The 19,715-nt window shown below is 41.0% G+C and overlaps 3 protein-coding genes across 3 annotated transcripts in view; 1 reads left to right on the top strand and 2 right to left on the bottom strand.

Moving 5' to 3' along the window:
- Nucleotides 1-819: 819 nt before the first annotated feature.
- Nucleotides 820-8,618, bottom strand: palb2 (partner and localizer of BRCA2; the record flags this gene model as incomplete). The annotated part of the gene is made up of 12 exons (XM_083909336.1): nt 8,511-8,618; nt 8,172-8,231; nt 7,940-8,087; nt 6,409-7,809; nt 4,847-6,303; nt 4,010-4,162; nt 3,233-3,315; nt 2,420-2,569; nt 2,212-2,328; nt 2,034-2,121; nt 1,120-1,307; nt 820-1,036 (listed from the first exon to the last, which is right to left on the bottom strand). The coding sequence occupies exons 1-12, from the start codon at nt 8,577-8,579 to the stop codon at nt 820-822; spliced, it is 4,131 nt and encodes a 1,376-aa protein (XP_083765462.1). The 5' UTR covers nt 8,580-8,618.
- Nucleotides 8,619-10,687: 2,069 nt separating this feature from the next.
- rdh8b (retinol dehydrogenase 8b) lies at nt 10,688-16,003 on the bottom strand (the record flags this gene model as incomplete). The annotated part of the gene is made up of 6 exons (XM_083909722.1): nt 10,688-10,915; nt 11,016-11,199; nt 11,763-11,856; nt 12,053-12,232; nt 12,346-12,507; nt 15,898-16,003. The coding sequence occupies 6 exons, from the start codon at nt 16,001-16,003 to the stop codon at nt 10,688-10,690; spliced, it is 954 nt and encodes a 317-aa protein (XP_083765848.1).
- A 3,058-nt stretch (nt 16,004-19,061) lies between these two features.
- LOC310943700 (uncharacterized protein) overlaps nt 19,062-19,715 on the top strand; it is a gene marked incomplete at both ends in the record, with an annotated part of 43,372 nt that continues 42,718 nt past the window's right edge. Inside the window, 2 exons of the mRNA XM_083909335.1 lie at nt 19,062-19,077; nt 19,471-19,686. Coding sequence (XP_083765461.1) covers nt 19,062-19,077; nt 19,471-19,686 — 232 coding nt within the window. The remainder of the gene's footprint in view (nt 19,078-19,470; nt 19,687-19,715) is intronic.

The following is a 19,715-nucleotide window of genomic DNA, read 5'->3' as shown; positions in this document are numbered from 1 at the left end:
TGTGTACGTGGGTTTTCTACAGCTTTCTCTCACAGTCATGAAAACATGCACATTTGGGGATTAGGTAAATTGGTCACTCTAAATTGACCGTAGGTGTGAGAGTGAATGTTTGTTTGTCTCTATATGTGACCCTGTACCCTGCCGATCGCCCTATGTCAGCTGAGATATGCACCACACCCTCCGGTGGGGGATAAAGCGGTGATGGATGTTCATCATTTTGAAGAAATAAGAAAAAGCATTTTTAAAATGTTAATCTACCAAATGGAAAAAGCCCCAGACAGTTTTGGTCAGTATTCAGTCATGTAAATACAGATTAAAAAAAAAAACAACCCACAAGTTCACATTTATGTTTAATGTAAGTTATTAAAAAAAACCTTTGGCAACACTTATTTTTCTTTAAATATATGATAACATACAGTATCAAATAAGCAACAGTAAGTAAAACACAAACTCGTTTTTTTTAGGACGACGTTCCGTAAAAAACCACCATCAAGTAGAAATAGTTCAGTTTTGAGGCATCCAGTATTTAAAGGCAACTCCAGTAGGAGGAAAACAAATAGTTTGTAGCATCTTTCAATCTTTTCAAAATACAACTTTAACAGTGGGCCACAAATGTACTCAGTTTACAGTAGTTAAATTCCTATTCTTGAGCAACACGGCCTACAGACTATCCCAAACTGAAATGTCTGTAAATGAGGCCACAGAACCCTTTTACAACTAATTCAGGTTAAAACTTTAAAGGTCCCATGTTAAAATCTATAGAAACATTCATACAGTGGCAGGAAAGAGCTTTGCTTTAGCTAAAAAGAACCTAAGAGTCTATTCGAGTTTTCTGTAGCAGTGCAAAGTGACATCTCCGTTGAGATGACCGGTCACCAGCGTGTCTCGTCCTCCCCAGCGAGCCAGCTGCCACCCTTCGCCCTCAGGAGCCCACACCATCTTGGAGACCCGTCGTTGCCCGAGCTCCCACACGCACACACAGCCGCTCTGACTCAGACCGACCACGCTGGAGCTGCTGACGTCGGCCTCACACAGTCTGCAGAACACACAGGTGCACTGTGTTAGGCACACACGTGTATAAGTACAGGTCCACAAACTCCTCACCTGCTTTAATCTCACCTGCCAGACCAGGCTTTGGGTGGATACAGTCGAGTAGCTACCACAGATTTGCTGTTCAGCGGGTTGACGGCGACCAAGGAGAACAAGGCGGATTTCTCAGTTTCCTCTTCTATTCCTTTGGCCTCTTTTTGTTGTTCATCCAGGGAGCTGAGCTGAGACTGATGCTGCAGCAGGACGAATAACACTCCCTGAGCACAAACACAAACATCGGAGTAAGACAATATGAGGAGGAAGACGGTGACCCAGATCGGTTTTTCTGTGTACATTTTTAGAAATCAGGGCAGCCGATTAGTTAATGGTCTGTCACTCCAATTTTGAATGAAATTTTTGGATGAAAAGTTTTTATCAAGTTTCTGCATCAATGCATGAATGGACAATTCATGAATAATAATTGGCCAATGCCGATTATTAAATAAATTGCAAATATCAACAATGAACAATTTGACTGTCAGCAATTTAGTCTACGTACATACACAAGCGAGCCGTCTATATGTAAAAGCGATACATATCGATATGTAACGTCATGAGTATACTTTTACCATAGCCCTACATATCTTCATGCTAACAAATACGACGACATAATTTCACGCCATAACATGAAAAACAAGTTGTGATAACATTTCTGTGTCTAAAACAACTCTACACACAGAAAACTAAAGTTTATAGCCTATTCATTTGACTCCATGGGAGCCGCCATTATTCTCCGACTTCATTCTGGTGAAGTGGGGGTAGGTCGATCAGCCCCGACTTCGCAAGTAGGAGGTCCCACTTTGACAGGCACTCCAGTGCACTTTTTCTAGTTGGAGGGAGGATAAGACCCACGTCCAACTGGTTTGGATGGGCTCTGGAACGCAGTTAGGATTGGGACACCCCAAGATAAAAATGGTACCATGCTCATGAAAAATCAGACTTACACAGGACGAGAATCCTCTCAGACAGGCTGTGTGTGATAAACCATCACCAAGGACGATTTTACGCAGCAGCTGTCCCGTCTCTAAATTCCTGTAACAAACGAAATGTGGTATGTCAAGCTTTAGTCAGTTAATGTGTCTTGTTGTAATCCAATTCCCATCCCGATTTTATCATGCTTACCAGACAAAGACACGCCCGCCCTCGTCTGTGCCAAGCACAGCATCAGCGAGGCCCTCCACTGCAGCGAGGGCCCCGACACAAACTCCAGGGGACACGAGAGGCTGAGAGCTTGGTGTGCTGAGGGAGGGAGAGAGGAATTAGTGACTGCATAAGCTCAGCAGATGTGAAAGTAACTGGTAAAGAGTAAAACACAACAGCTTTGCGTTACCTGTCGTGGTCTGATATGTTAAACACCTGCAGGGTTGACCCGGTGGTTGAGTGGGAGGAGGTCACCACCCGGGACTTGGACACGCCCACAGCAGCCTGGACCACCCCCTCACACAGCAGCACTTGCATGAGGCTGGAGCACGACAGCAACCTGTGCACATGGACACACACACACACAGGTATGAATTAATATGTAATTGTGATTATTTTGACTGAAATTGTGATTTGTGATAAGAGATGGTACTTTTTACATAATTATCTCATTTTCATCTCCACACACTTAAAGTGCTGATATTTGTGCAGATCTGTGCGAAACAAAGACATCTTCTTCAGTCTGTAGAATATTGTGTATAGGCCAGGATAGTATTTAATCTGAAATGGTAATTTTTCCACACATTTTGGCTTTAGCAAATACTGCAGCAAGCTGTATTACAATTTTGATGAAATGTGATTAATTGTTCAGCCCTAATAAATTGATTTTTTCTTTAAAAACCCTCCTTACTTGTACAACTAGTTGGCACTTAGGTTTTTAGTTGTGTGTGACTGCTATGTATTGTATGTCTGTCCAAATTTAAAAAACAACAAGTTCACCAGCACGTTTGTGGTGTCAGCTTCTCAGTACCTTACTTCCTAAACGGTTGAATAACTGCCAGATATTGAAAGTTGAAGCTATGTTGGAAAAAGGTGCAGAAGCACTCAATCAAAATAAATCCAGGTAGCCTGAATATCATGATGGTCATAAGAGGGTTAATGGTGGTGCAGCAAATAAACGTGAAAAGAGAGCAGAGTGTCTGATCGACTGTGCTGTATTCACCTCACTTCTCTGATTTCCAGTTGACCCAAAGTCACAATCATCAGTCCAGCAGCATCAGGGATGGGAGACACATTTATCACAGGCTGTAAACAAACACAAAAAATAAAACATAACATTAAGACACTCATTAAAGCGGTTTACAGCTACCTGGTGTTGTTTTCTTTTTACACTGCATTGTTGAGGTCCAATAAAAAATATCAAACATTAAAATCCTCACAAAAAGCTTTTAGAGCCATGTTTTTCGAATAATCTTCTTCCCCTTAATTGCTATATTTCTAGGAACATTACCATTACCAGCTCTAATCAGAGGAAAGTAATAAAGCATCAGTAGGACGAAGCCTGGGATGACATAAACATTATTCAGTTTTACTGACAAAAAGATGTTACAAAGGCTTGTACTGTTACAATAACATGTTACTATACAGATACTTTAGAAAATGTTTATTTCTCCAATCACAATTATTCTGATAATGGAAATTCACCACTATCAATCTATTGTATATTGGCCCACATCCCGAGGTAGGACTCAGTCTACCATGTGTTTACTTATAAGTAGAGATGCAAAATATTATTGGCAGAATATCAGTACCGGCAACTATTGGCTTTATCTGATATCTGCAAACACATCAGGATCTGACTGCCGATATGATTAATGACTACAACACAAGGCTAAATAGGCTGCTACCTCCTCGTCTTCTATGCTGGCGCCCTCTTCAACTATTATTTATTTTGAAGACAATGTATATCTGCTGCAACATTACAAAGCAAAATACTCACATCATTGAAGGTCCAGGTGTGTATTAAGGTCCAGTTAGATGCTGGGGTCCGACTCCACACACACACTGCCCACTTCCCTGCTGCTGCAACACACAACCCGCCTGACGGTCCAAGCAGGCAGCACGTGTCCACCAGACAGCCTCCTGCTGGAGCCTGAACAGAGCACACACAGACACACTTCTCTTACTATAAAGTACACGAAAAGCAATAAACTAGATCCCCTGTCGGCTGACAAAATGTGTTATTAACCACTTGCTAAATTGAATGATTAAAAAAAGTAGTGTCTTTAAGTGTTAGGTTTCAAATATTTGAAACAATATTTGTGTAGCACCTGCAGTGAGGATACATCACCTTAACCCAATTGTAACCCTCAAAAAGACCACCCAAAATGTCCTCACTTCCTGTGGTTTTTAAGTGTTGTGGTCCTCACAAAGAGACCCACACAGGAACACAAGCACACATGCTTTAGTGTAGATGAAGCAGCTGAACATTATTGTTTGTCAGTGTTTGGACTGAATATAAAAGTAAATGTTCTGGTATCAAACCAAAACAAGTTTGTGTGCATGTGCATCAGGCAGAAGACTTCAAACCACCTGTTCAACAAAACATGTAGAAAGGCCACATTTTTACCAATTTGGTCGTAGTTTAATGACATGTACACAAACAGAGCTGATTTAGCTACAGTTGTCTCTCCTCGTCTATAGCCTCAGAACACTAGCCTCTACTTCATTTCCTCATCAGAGAAATTCTACGTGTTTTTGCATCAAGGTGAGACACATTTTATGTATATACACGTATATATATATGTATATATATATATAAAGAAAAACTTTCTACCTTCAGTGTGTCCATGCATCTCATCACGTGTTGCTCTGCAGTCTCCTCTGTTTTCTGACCCACCTGACCACCCGTGCCTTGTGACTGGATGCAGGATGCAGTTGGACAGGACGTTGGTTCCACCACCTGACATTGATCGCCTGTATCTGGCGGTTCTAACGAAGCCTGATTGTGACTGCAAATGAGAGGCTGGCTAGGTGGGAGGGAAGTGATGGACAGACAGGGAGAGAGAGTGGGAGGGGAGGGGGTTAACGATGCTGGACTGTGGGGAGGAGGCAGCGTGAGAGCTGGTGCAGAGGGAGAAGAGGTCAGGGGGAGCCCAGTGGAAACACGGTGGGGAGTGAGTCCTACAGAAGGAAGCGCGGGGCTGGAGATGAGAGCTGAGGGGGGCAGGTGTGGGGTAATGAAAGAGTTAGGTGCTGAGGCAAGTGTGGGGCTCAGCAGGAGCTGAGAGTGGACACTGTGGTGTAAACACTGATTTTCCTCTGCGCTGTCTCTAGGAGGATGTATGGCAGCTTCACATGACTCATTTAAGCCTTTGTCAGGAGTTTTCACATCAGGATGTTTCACAAGAGACTTTCCTGAAGCTTCACTGTCATTACATGTCTGTGCAGCAGTGCATCTGTTAAAAGGCTCCCCAGGCATTTCCTGTTGAGGGCAATCAAAGGAAAGTGTCTTGATGACAGCTCTGTCTTCTCCTTGGTGATATGAGGTACTCTGATCCTCCAAAGACGATACATCCTCAACACAATGCGTGTCTTTCTCTGAATCTCTGACTTCATAATCATTCATGTTATCTACACACATGTCTACAAAACTGACATGAAGCTGAGGTTTGTCATTCTGGTCACTAGAGGTTTGTGTGTTGCTGGCTGAGACATTCAGAGTTTCAGTGTCTTGCTCTGAAGTTTGATGTAAACAGTCAGCAGCACAATCATGAACCACGATTACAGATTCTGTTGAGGTACTGTGAGTCTTTGCACTCAGGTTTTCTGGCTGTTCTTCTCTATGCGTCTCTGTATTTTCTTGGTTGGATGGCTCGTTAGCTAAAGATGGGTTTGCAAGTTTGCAGTATCCTACTAACAAGTTTCGTTCAGCCCCAGACCGTGTAGCAGCGTGTTTTGGTGAATTTGCAATCATGGGCGTGAGGCTGAGTGGGAAAGGAAGTGACATCACAGGGTCATTGGGGCTCTGGCAGAGGTGAGCGTAGCGGTTGCTACTCCGAGTGTTATAAGAGGGGGGTGTGAAATGTTCAACTCCTAATTCCATGGCAACTTGGCGGAGCTTGTGCAGCTTCAGAGAGGCAAACTGGTCATCAGGGAGATGAAAATCTTGGTGGCTGACAAGATTCATCATGTTTCTGAGCAGCAAGCCAGAGGTCAGCCATGACAGAGGAAGAAGAGAAGTGTGGGCAGAAGGAGAGGAAGGCAAGAGGAGAGATTTACAGCTTGGTGTACCTACAGGATGGAATGAAAAAAATTAGATATGAGATATTTTTAAAAAATAGTTTATTTTTAAAAGGTTGAAAGGTCATTTTATACTTTTCACCATTTAATACTCACTCTGAATTATCTGTGCGGATGCGTTTGTCCTGCTGCTGCTCTTCTGAAAGATGGGATAGAGCTTCTGCAGCGTTCCAGAGGCCGGGCTGCTCTGCGCTTCATTAACTGCAGCAGTGTGGTGGGTGACTGTGACACAGGTGGACACAGGCTGACTGTCATCTGCCACAGGAACAGGCTCTTCAAGAGGGAGACTTGGATTTGGTTCAACAGGTGCATGGAGAGATTGTGAAGAGGAGACAGGGCTGGTGGTGGGTTGGCGATCCTCTGAGGTGTTTTCATAAGCTGCTCGATGGGTGAGAGAGGATCGTGGGGTCGGAGTCCTTCCTCTTCCCCTGCCTCTTGTTCTCCTTCTGCCTCTTCTTGGAGTAGCACTGACTGCAGGAGAGGATGAAGTGTCCTCATTTGAAATCTCACTGAAGCTCGGACTGTTATCAGTGAGCTCAGCCAACGCATCAACAGTACTCACTTGTGATGGTGTATGTACAGATGCAATTGTCAGAGGGGAGAATTCAGTCTGTACGTGTTGATCCGAACATTCACTGCTGGGTGTATGTCTGTTCACTCCTCTGCCACGGCCGCGGCTCCTGCGATGTCGGCCTGCCCTCAGCTGGGAGAGAATGACAGCTTGCATGTCAGGCTGACTCTGTGACGATGTCATACGTCTTGTAGTTCGAACATAGTACTCTGCTGGGAAAAGTAGTCCTTCCACGAGGGTACAGGAGTCCAGGAGCCTAACACTCATCTCATCCTTTTTATTCCCAATCTTTTCTTCCTTTATTTCAATGATATTCTTGTCAGTCTTCTCATGTCCTACTTTATCCGCTGCATTTTGGACCACGTCTCCTTCTCTCTCCTTTATTTTTCCATTCAGTGTGTAACCTTTAACACTTTCTTCAGCAGCATTGCTAAATTTGACCAACTGCGATCCTTGTTTCTCATCAGCTGATACCTCCTTTTCCCCTTGTTCATTACTCCCTTGCATCTCTTTTCCCTGCGTATCTCCTATTTCAGTGTGTGCATGTGTTTTCCAGTGTGAAAGCAGCAGAGAGGACGACTGTGACTCTGACGCAGAAAATAACTCTTCACTTTCATTCACAACCTCTTCTCTTTCAGACTTGACTTTATCGTCTTCTCCCTCTTTTTCGGCATACTCCATCTTTTCACTCTGCCCTTTACCATCCTCACTGTCAACCAGACCGTTGTCTGTGAGCTTGGAGGCCTCTGTACTCTTCCTTTCCCAGCGTAGACGGCTGCGCCAAGACCTGAGGCGCAGGGCAGAACTGGGTCTCTGCCCTCCATCTGAATCATGGCTGTGATCTGGGGTGTTCTGGCAAGCAGCATCAGAGGGGAATAGGAAACTGATCACCTGGCTACTTCTCGAGTTATCAGGATCTGCTGGACCTGTCAAAACATGAGGAAATCAGTGACTTTCAATTTGGACTTCTGTCTTCTTCTTAGAGAAAAGATTGTCTGACCTCAAACATAAGACAGGATATTTTCTGTTTTGGGATGAACATTCATAAAAGCATACCTTGTGATGCATTTGCGGAGTTCAGCGTCAGTGACGATGGTTTGATATGTGGTTTGGACTTCACCTCTGGATCACTCTGGTCCTGGTGGTTCTGCTTTGAGATCCTGCTCTTCACATGCCGACGCACAGCATCCAAACGCTCAGCTCGCTGTGAACATATCAAAATGTGTGTGAGACAGAGATTTTCAGCATGTAACTAATAAAAGCAGAGTGAAAGTGTATTATGTCTCACCTGGAGTCTCTGGGCTGTTCTGAGATATTCCCTTTGTAAGAGTTCCAACTTCTTACGGAGCTGAATTTGAAAATGCGAATATCTTAGAAGAGATATTCTATTCTATTCCACTGAAGCACTTCAAGTAGCTACTGTATGTAGATAAAGCTAAAAATCAGTAATTAGAGTAAGTGAATAACTACTTTTCTTAAGCCACTATTTATTTTCTGCTACTTCATTCAACTAATTCACAACAAATCAACAACAGTACTAATTCAGTGCATTTACTCGTAAGACGAGCAGACTGAAACTGTATTAATTGCCATTTTTCTTCACTAATACTAAACATGTAATACCTACCTTTTCCTTGTCATCATAGTGCAGTGTTGTCTTCAGCTGCTCCTCCACATTGCTCTCCATCCTGTTCATGCACAACAGTAACGGCTATAGCACTAATTTAGAGTTTAAGCGTGACATTAGTTAATGTATACGAAAACGTAATTGTTACTGAATTTGGTCGACTGTGTAAGTCTTTGAAACACCGTGGCTTGCCGTCACCAAAGACCTACGGTTTGACGAAAGTTACGTAAAATAAGCCAAAAAGAAAGTGACACGTTAACGGAAGGAAGAGTTTAGTAGAGTCTTCACACATTGTGTCGTTGTAATGTTAACGCTGGTCATAATTCGTTATTTTGTTCCCGTTAAAGTGCGACTTACATTCACTCCGCTCGCTTGTCCATGAGAGTTTATTTTGATGATCGATGGCACAGGCATCGATTTAGTTCGAGTTCCCGCGACTCACACAGCAGACTTGGGCAATCGATATCAGAGACTTCGATCGGCAGCAGGAGGAAGCCATGGACGTCCATGGAGGAAGCAGGTAAAGTCGTCACAACTACTGATGTTTATTCCTGAAATGTAATTTCGTTATCATAACATAATCTTACATCACTTTAATATTAATTCCAAAAACATTTATGTGGTTTGAATAGACAAAATATAAAACATATATGATTTAATTGCAACTTTTAATTAAAAACCTGTTGCAGGAAATCAAGCTAACATTAGCTCAATTAACATTATTAACTTGGACAAAAAGATATTGACCATTTCCAATAAACAAGTGAATATGTGATATACTTGATGTTATTCTGACAGATAATAATGAGCTTAAGAGCCAGACACACAGGTTCTTCAAAACAAAACATTATGTCAGCTAGAAAACATAGAAGAAGATAGTCACAACTGGTGGCCACATTTTACAATCTTCTAATGGCTACTTATGCCTTGATAGTGCACCATGTCATAAAAAGCAAAAGTCACAAGTTTTCACTTTGAACAGTTTAATACAAATCTGAACCCACTTTTGTAATTTTATCAATACAATCTGTGTGCATTGTATATACAACATAAGCAAAATGTGTATATTTGCATATTTTCCCTTGTTTGAATCCCTTCATATTAAAATCATACACACCATTTCAATGATACTGTATGCTATTGATTCATATTTCCATTTTTATTATTAGGCTTATTATTGAACTTTCAACATTGTTTTCTAATTATCCAGCTTTAATTCTCACACTGCTTTAATGTATAGAATGACAATAAGAACTACTCCTGGATGGTTTAATTGATAATTCCTAACACAGGGGTCTCCAAAGCTTTTTTCCTTTTGAGATCTACTTTGACAAATTGAAAATGGCCAAGAGCTACTTGTGTTTTTTAAACATTTATTCTCATAGCTTATTTCAACCCAAACAGAGCGTGTTTTGCCTGAACGTTTAAAAAAATGTTGGTGTACACAACTCACATTTTTCCATAAACATAACAAAAATAGTGTTAACATTTTTTTTGGCCTCTTACAGATATGATCACTTGTCACGATCATGGTTGCTGCCCATCTCACAACGCACAAACATGTTCCATTATTGAATCTTTTGGTGTGCTAATTGGACAGAGACTGGGAGTTACTGATGGCACACAAGCCACATGTTGGAGACCCCCGTCCTAATGACGAAGCGGTTGGCAGACATTACATTGACAGCATGGGAAAAAAAGTGTTACTCTCTCTGAAACAGAGTTTAAAATAGTCTAAATGTGAAGTTATCTTAGACTGAGGTGGATAAAATAAATCTTAAAATAAGTTCTTCATACAGCTTGTTTTCTAATTACACATTTGGCACTCTGTGGGCTGAAAATGAATATTAAATCATTATAGTGTTTACGCTGAGATTAATTTACCCTTGATATCTGTATTTCCATAGCTGTGCATACATAAGAAAAAAGAGAGAAGTGAATTATAAAACAGATTGTATATATGGAACCATTTCATATGGAATGAAAGATGGTAGGTCACAAAAAGTGTTGGTTGGGTTGATGCATTTGTGATTATTTTTCACTATATTAGCCTGGGCAAGTACAGCATATTAGCCACTTTGTGTGATCCTGTTTAAAAAACACCTAAGGTGAGGTAGCATGTGGTCTTTATTCAGGTCGACAAACTGCCAGTCTGGCAGCGTGAAACATAAGGATTTTTAGTTTGGTGAAACCGTTCTGCTCCTCAGACATCCACAGGTGAGGTACTTCATGGCAGTCATGCTGACGTGCATGAGAGTCCCCATGTTGAAGAGCATGTGGTAGAAGGCATGGACAGACAGACCTCCAGTTTCATCAGCATATTTCAGTGCTACGATGGGCGTGTACATACGGTTGGTCAGGTTACGGAAACGCGGGCTGTTTGCTTCAATCACTTTCTTGGTGCACTATAGAGGATGGACAGAAAAAATTAAAGGATAAAATTGCAGTCAAATTCACATTATCAGATAAGACACAGTGAGGCTGAGTCTGCTGCTTGAAACTTACTCTGGCGATGTCGTCAGGTGTTTGTCCCATTAGCTCAAAGATGTCAATCGAAGACGGAAGGTAGACATTCTTGAAGTAATGCACTGTGTCAGGATCAGCACCAGGACAATCCCTCTGTTTCACCTCCTGAATCATCTTTGCCTCAAATTCTGTGTGAACTGGACCCGGCTCAATCAACGACAGTCTGAGGAAAGAGACAATGGAGCTCAACTCAGCAGCACAGAATGATGAGAGAGAGGAAGATTTCTGTAGTCAATGGCTAATAGTGGGACTGAATCCATTATCACAAACTTCAGTTTATTCAAGTTCATTTTATTTAGTTTTTTAGAGTCTAAGTTAATGATTCTAAGACACGTATAAGCATTTTTTTTTTGAAAATTTAAAGAACTAATTCAGTTGTCAGTTTATATATTTTTTTTGCTCTTGAACTATAGGCGTAATTTTTGCAGTTTGTGTCTCTGATTATCATTAAGTTACACATTTGTTGTAACCTGCTAATAGTGCAAGGACAGAGGTTCACTTGCAGACAGGAATGACACAGTCTCCATTCCAAAATGATTCTGAAGCTGTTATTTCTGAGTTAACAAGTTGCATATTGAAGCAGTAAGTCAAAACAAGCTCCAGATGGTATTTTTTGGCTCGGCAACTATTGAATCAGATAACAGGATTAAGACTTAAGTGTCAGCGTAGTATTATGAAATGGTATTGCTGTGGTGATAACGGTGAAAACGGCGTAGTGGAACTCACGTGACGTTAAACTTCAGGAGCTGCACAGCCAAACTCTCACAGAAGCCCTCTATGGCAAACTTGGAGGCTGCATACACGTCATTAAACACCACGCCTGCACAGACAGAATGATCATCAGGCAACATGAATAAAGACCTGCAGGGGAACCCCATTAGCCTCCCTTCACCTTCTCCCTGTCCATCACCCACCAATTCGTCCATCAACTGCAGCAGACGACCCTGTAATTTTGTCCCTGCCCCACCCGCCTCCTCTCCCATCACTCCTCCCATCACACCTCCCTCCCTGCTCACCTTGCAGTCCCATCACGCTGCTGACCACAATGATGTGTCCACCTCTTCTTTTCTTCATATCAGGCATCACCTCCTTTATCATGCGGATCACTCCAAAGACATTGGTCTCAAAGACATTCTTCATCTCTTCAATGGGGATGCTCTCCACAGGACCCACCAGGCCAATACCTGCATTATTGACTGGTTAGAAGAAGAAAGGGGAAACAAAGAAGATGGACCGTTATCAGGCTCACTCTCAGTCATTGCAGCAATCATAAGAACAACATGTTTCAGATGCATTCACGTTTACTTACTGAGGACATCCACGTGTCGATCTTTGATGCCATTAATACACTGTTTTACAGACTCATCGCTGCAGACATCGAGTACAGCCAGGGAGAGAGTTTTGCCATAGGCTTCCCCTGCAGCCTCTACCAGCTTATCTTTACGTTTCAGATCACGCATCGTGGCAATGACTGTGCACAATAGGATGACAAGAGAAACAACTGAGGTGTTTAAAAGAGATCATTTCAATTTTAAACAACTGTCTTGATTGTGTTTCTGTCAGGCAGTGTTGCATAAAAGTGGGCAAATTCAATGAATGTTGTTCATTGAACAAGTTCTTATTTTTTTCCTGAATGCTGAGCTGAACTAGTCAGTTTACAAATTGTAACAATTGAAACAAACAATAGAAATGAGAAATAGAAGTAGCCTTCTGGTCTGAAAGGTGAAGCTTCGGAAGTGGGACAGAAATAGCAGTTTGCCACCAGGGGGCGACTCTGCTGGTTGCAAGTCTATGGGAAAATTAGTTAAATTTTTTCACAGTTTGTCATCATCAGTAAAGCTGTCCCTGAGGACTTAATGGTCACAATTGCAAGTTTCAGCTCTTCCCCACTAGAGAACAATGTAAATTCTGTAAATTATGTTAAAAATATACAATAAAGCACTGTTTCAGGTCACATCTGTGAATTATTGGTTGTCAGATTGCAAGTTGTGAGGCTTCTTAATGCGAGATTGTTTTAGTCACATAATGTGAGATTTGTATTTTATATATTTATTAAAAAAAAGTTATTTGTTATCAGTTGTAAACTGGCCTTTTAACCTTGCTGCAGCATCATAACATGTAATGTCTATGTGCACATGTATGATTTTGGTCAAATTTTCCACCTTTGTGCAATTCTTGTCGTAGGAACAAATGTTCGAGTGAAAGGTGTAAAGGTCATGGAGAAGTGTGAGCGAGGATTGACAAATGTGAAGTCAATGAGCCAAAGAAAGGTGGGTGAAAACAATCACACACTAAGAAGGTGTGTGTTTGTCACATTATTTTAAACATGATAAATCAAGAATGCCTTGAGGGAATCTCTTCAAATTTGGTACAAATTTTGCAGCTGTCCTCAAAGATGAACTGTGATGGTCAAAGGTCATGGTCACAGTGAACTCAGAAAAAATGTTTGCGCCTTGAACATTAATTTCCTTTTAAGTCAACAAATGAATGTTATAGGGCTATTTGAGACGATAACCTATGCCAAGTCATATTTACAAAAAACAACAAATGTTTTAAGTTAGTCGCTACATTTAGCTGCTCCTGCTAATAATAAAATAAATTCAGTCAGGCCAAGTAGGAAATAATGTCTTTTTAGCTTTGCCTATTTAGTGTAATGTACAATAATGAAAAGCCGAAAATAAATAATAATAAGAAAATAAATAAAATGTGTCTCTTTAAAGAGGACAAAGTAACATGCTTCAAATGTAAAAAATTGGCAACTGATACTTTAACCTTTATCTGTTAATGAAGTTTGTGGTAAAAAACCTTTTACAATTTTCAGTAAAAAAAAATTATATTCATTTTTTATATTTTCTTTCCCCTATCTAGAATGTTATATGAATCTGGAAAATATGAGACTGAAATTTAATTTGTCAGCAGAGGCATACAACTACTGGTACTTGGTAATTCTAGTTCCTGAAGTTGTAAATTAAGTAAGAGGCAGCACTAAACGATAACATGAAGTAGCCTAAACATAGACTATTGGGTTATAAACAGCCTGAAAGCAGTTTACACATGAGCATTAACGTCGTGCTCATGTCACCTGCAGTTCCAAGAATAGCCCTTGCCAGCTTGTCCTCCACAATAAAACTCTACAAGCCAGGTTATAATAGTCCTAACCAGGGCTACTTTGTGGCTTTAGCTGTGGTCTGCTGTCCTAAGAGTGACTTATGGTAAGTTTGGATCAGGGACATAATGTATAGTGAGGTTGGAGCCTAACAGGTCAGTTCAAACCTCTGTGATACTACAACACCCATGGTTTGAGCATAACAACGATGTCCTCCTCCTGTGGATCCTCTAGCTGCATCTTTACAAGCCAAATCCCCTTAAATAAAGATAGGGGGATTTAAGTGCATATACTTAATCATTTCCACTGACTGTTTTGAAAAAGGTCAACATGCTATAGACGTGATTACATTATGTAACATGAGGTTTTAATGAAATTCTCTGACTGATAGGGGAAGCAATAGTTTCACATCAGTTTCCACACTGCAGATGAGTCAGTTAGCAAACAGAAAAACTCCAGCAGACCACCAGCAATGGAAGGAACTGAGTAAATAATGTGAAAGGAGGAAAACTTAAGAGTTCTCAGTAAATCACCCTCTTTATTTCTATCTTTACACCAGCATGTAAACGTGCTGTTATGCTATGTGTGTTATGTTAAAAATACACGGTGTAATTTGCTTTAAAAGTGTGTTATTAATAACAGATACATTGTGGGAGAAAGGCTTTGGTAGAGTACAGTCTCTATGGTAACACTTAGCAAGCTGTTTTCCCCCTAATGTTAGCTCTGATGTGAGTGATGAAAGCTGCTTCATGTCTTCCTGCCACATTTCTGTCATAAAGCATCTGGTTCTACACAATCTGTTTTCCAGACCTCAGATATTCTTGAGCCAGTGACACGACCTGATTAGGGTAATTGACTGCAGTAGACTGAAAGTTTTGTAACTCCATTAGTGTACCAAGGAAATGTTTTATATGTGAAAAATGTTATGGCTGCAGTTACAGAACCTGATTTGTTTTTAAAAAGGCAGGTGTCTTGATACTATTTCAGACTAAACATTAGAGAAATGTTTTTCGGGGTCACTTTTCTTCCTAACAGCATCAGCATCCCTCTTCCTTTTCGCCATGTTTATCTCTGTATGTTACGCTGCATCAGAGCACTCTGTTATCCAATTGGTCAACGTCCAGGAGAATGTTGTAGGAGATGTCAGACTAAGCAGGAAAACTGAAAAAATTGTAACATGCTAGACTCGTCTGAGTACGTGGAACGTCACAGATGCCAAATCTCTGTACTTCAAATAGGTCACAGTACACGTCCATTCATCCTTCACAACGTTCATAATCGGGTCCGACACTGGAAATGTGTCGGTCACGACCAAACCGCCTGAATTCATGTAGCCTGATACTGGTATAAATCATAATGAAATAAAGTCAAACTGCCAGAAGAGTCATTCAGAATAATCCGAGAGTAATGAAAAACTGTAGTCAGGTCAAGATGATAAGACATTAGTGGCTTGTTTGCTACAGTGACAGCAGGACGAGTAAAAGTTACATAGTATTGCTTTAATGCATGAAGATATATACTCTGTTATACTTTTATGCAAGCTATTCTCCAGTCTTTATGTAAACAGTAGGCTATAGATACTATGGATAAAGGAGTAGATGTGATAGTCTTAATAAAGCAAATAAAGCTATTAAAATAAAAAGTAATGCCATTTTAATTTGAAGGTGTCTGTAATTAAATTATTTCTCCGCTCTGTATGCATTGACAAGATACACATTCAAACCCTGTTCATGCACACACACAAAGTGCACTTACCGTGATAACGCTTCTGTTCATCATTTGCCAGCATCACAGCCATCCTCAGGCCAATACCGGAGGAGCAGCCTGTAATCAGCACCACTTTCTGTCCGGGACTCGCCATGGCTCTGCTTCCTCTCAGCACCGCTCTGCTGGCAAACTGAGACAGCAGCAGACAAGCTCTGAGGGATGAGAGGCGATTTGAGGTTAGACCACTGTAAGAGGATAAGAAAGAGGAGGAGAGGGTCACATGCACAGGGCACACGTCCACTGACTACACAGACGGGATTATTCACTGAGTCTTACAACAGTCAACTCCTATTTTAGCCAATAACCAACACATATAACTGTAACTAAAACATTTAAATCATCCAGTTACTCTGTGTGAGTTCTGTTTCCTAATAAACAGTGAAATATAAACTGTAAAGAAATTTAACTGTAAAAAAATTTGAGTTACATACCAACCTATGTCACCCGCAGCAAAGAGGTTTGGCGCCACCCAGTGGTCAACATTGTTATTGCTACAAATGAGTATACTGGAAGTGCTCAACTTAAAGTGTGAGTGAGTTGCCTGTGCCTGGTAGTTCATTACAAACCTGTCCACATCACACATGATGGTGCTCGAGGATGTTTTTTTTGCCTGTCGTTTGTCAGACAGAGAGAGAGAGAGAGAGTCAGAAAGACTGACTAATAATAATGACTGACAAACTCACACACTCTCTCTCATGCACGCACACACACAGACACACATAAACACACACTTGAAAGTACCAGTAAACCTGCCAGTCATATGTTTAAGGCAACCTACCTGACACTGGAGGAAGGAGCAGTGGAAACATGTTTGGAATCTATTTTCTTTTGGCTTCCTCCAAAGACCGTGAGCCTCATAACTATACACTACTACGTTAATTTATGTACATTTATGTTTTTTTGTCTGAACATAAATGTACATAAATTAACGTAGCAGTGTTAAAATGTTAAAATGTTGGTTATTTAATAACCAACATTTTGTCTCATTCACTTGGAGACAAACGCGTCTGTGATTATTTTGTTTGACAGTTTGTCGTACTCAAATCAAACATCACTAACCCTTTTCTTAAAGTAGCCTACACAGTTCATAGTGAGCATTTGTTTGTAAATGCTGTGGGTATAATGTAGTAGTTATATTTTTATAGACCAAGTATACATCTCCAAGTATCGTTGCGCTCAGATTTCCTGCATATAATATATCTATTAAGAATAGTGATTTCATTCCTGCTCATGTTATTCCCAGTATGGGTCATAATTTAGCCTGAGTGATCAAAGTGTCAGTACAGAGTAACGTAAATGGAAGCTGAAGCAGAACAGGGGAGACCTGAGGCTCCACATGAATTTAGGTATTCATGTGTGGATGTATACATGTGTGTGCATGTGCTGAGCTCTCAGGCTTTTTTCATCCATAAACTTCCCTTGAAACGTCTCTGACACGTCCAGCTGCTGGCCTCTTCTGACTTTTCCACATTAGAGATAACAAATGATCAGAGAGAAGAACGTAGAAAAAGCAGACAGAGAGATTAGGCTCTTGTTTCTTTTTATTTCTTTCTTTTTTCTTTTCTTTTTTTTTTAACAAGAGCCTATAGGACAAATGTGGTGTGTTTGAAGAGAGACTGTGGTGGGCAAAGACAGACAGGCGCTGGAATTTGGAATCTGCAGCAGCATATTTTTATTAGTTGGGCAGCACCGTTGTCCTGTCCTAGCACGCTTTGTGTGTTTATGTGTGTGAGAGAGAGAGACAGAGAGAGAGAGAGAACGTAGTAAATTAATGAGGCACAAGCGTTCATTGTTCATATTGAATGTATGATTAGTTGGAACATGTAACATTTTACCTACTAAGATTTTATTTATAATCATTAAAAGGCCCCTCTCACATGAGCAATTAAACCTTTATTTGTTGATGTAATTACAGACTGCTGATGAAGGTGAAACATTTTATATTTTATTTTATTTTTATTTAATGTGGACCCCAGGAAGATTAGCAACCACCATTGTCGAAGCTAAACAATAAACCTTAATGGCAGGCAGGTGCAGGCCTGACGGCAAAGCATTTAGGGCTGCAAAGATTGCAATTTTTTTTTCTTTAATTGATGAATTGGTTCGAGTGGTTTTTAATAATTAAAATAAGTCTCTCTGATTTCTTCAGCTTCTTAAATGTGAATATTTTGTGGTTTCTAAATCATTTTGGTTTGTGGACATTTCAGAACATCGTCATGTCAAGGTTTGGGAGACACTGAACTTTAATTTAATTTAATTTAATTTATTTATTTTATGGACCAAGCATGTAATCAGCCCCGCGACCCTCATGTGGAGAATGAAGCGTTAGACCAGGGGTGTCAAACTCATTTTCACTGAGGGCCACATTAGCATAATGGTTACCCACAAATGGCCAGATGTAACTGTCATACAGAATAAATGTAACTAAATGGAACCAAATATAATGTAAATGTAACTACTGCGTAACATATTGCTAAATAACTTTCTGCATTCATTACTTATTCAAGTTACAAATATGATGCATTATAGATGTAACCCGGTCCGCGATGGTGTTTCTTCACTCACCTTCAGCATGCACTGCTTCAAAAACACACCCTCAGAAAAAGACATTGAAGCACGGGTGATTTTTTTCAGCCACAATAAAACAAGCTTTCACTGCCACATCATTTTTGATTGTGGCTTTTGTGAACACATTCTGCTGCGATCACAGTCTCAATCTCGATTACACTCGTCGCATGATGCGTATACAATGATACACTGAGATCTAGTGGTGGGATGCCATCACTTTGCGGGTAACACAATCGCCATGTATTGTGGGAAATGTAGTTTATGGTCAACGCACGCCTTAAAGCAGCATAGACTTATTTTAACATAGATTTTTAAGACAAATTAATCACTCGCGGGCCACATAAAATTACGTGGCGGTCCACATCTGGCCCCCGGGCCTTAAGTTTGACACATGTGCATTAGAAGATGGATGGAAGTAATCAATTCACTGAATTATGACATCTTATGAAAACAGTCTTAGTTCCAGCTATTTATTTAAATGATATTTCAGGTCATACATGGTTCTACTGGCTTCCCTCTTTTTTTTCTTTCTTTTTTAAAATTCCCCATCTGGTGATTTTGATCTCAATATTATATCAAACACCATGCACACGTGCACAGGTATGTGTGCGTGCAAATGCGTGCCCTTGCACATACATGAGAGAGCGAGAGAGTAGTTCCTTTATATCACTCAATAGACAGACAATATTGTTGTAAATAATTACCCACGCAGTAATGATGTTTCTGTGCAGCTCCCTCTGTGAAGGGAGGGGTCACCCAGGGGAGGAGGAGAGGGGAGGCAGGGAGTGAGGGAGGGAGGAGGAAGAGAAAGTGAGGAAAGTTCTCTGCTGGTGAAGGAGGGAAGACCATCCAAGATTAAGGTGTTTTTTTTCTTTTCCCTTCTTCATCCGTCCAGCGTGAAGAAAAGCAGCGCAGAGAGGAGTCCAGGGCTGCTGCACATCATCGCCACCCATCATTCAATTAAATGTGCATAAGCGCGCTCCTAATTGGCAGCTGGTGGAGTGCACGTCAAAGACGCCCGGGCGCGAGACTGTTGCTACGTCGTTAACGTTGACTCGTGCACAGCCGACGCTCCTGTGACCGCAGGTGTGCGCAGTACTGACCGCGGCATCGACAACTGTGGATGCCACATGATGGGTCAATGGAGCCCAGTGCGCGAGACGTGGCTGCTGTTGGCGCTTGTGGCAATGATTCACACTTCATGGGCAGGTAGGCTGATTTCTTTGTTAGTTGGTTTG

The sequence above is a fragment of the Microchirus variegatus genome (genome assembly GCF_963457635.1).
Source record: "Microchirus variegatus genome assembly, chromosome: 23".
Taxonomy (NCBI): Eukaryota; Metazoa; Chordata; class Actinopteri; order Pleuronectiformes; family Soleidae; genus Microchirus; species Microchirus variegatus.
The sequence above is the reverse complement of the archived record's forward strand: the minus strand, read 5'-3'. Positions and strand labels throughout refer to the sequence as shown.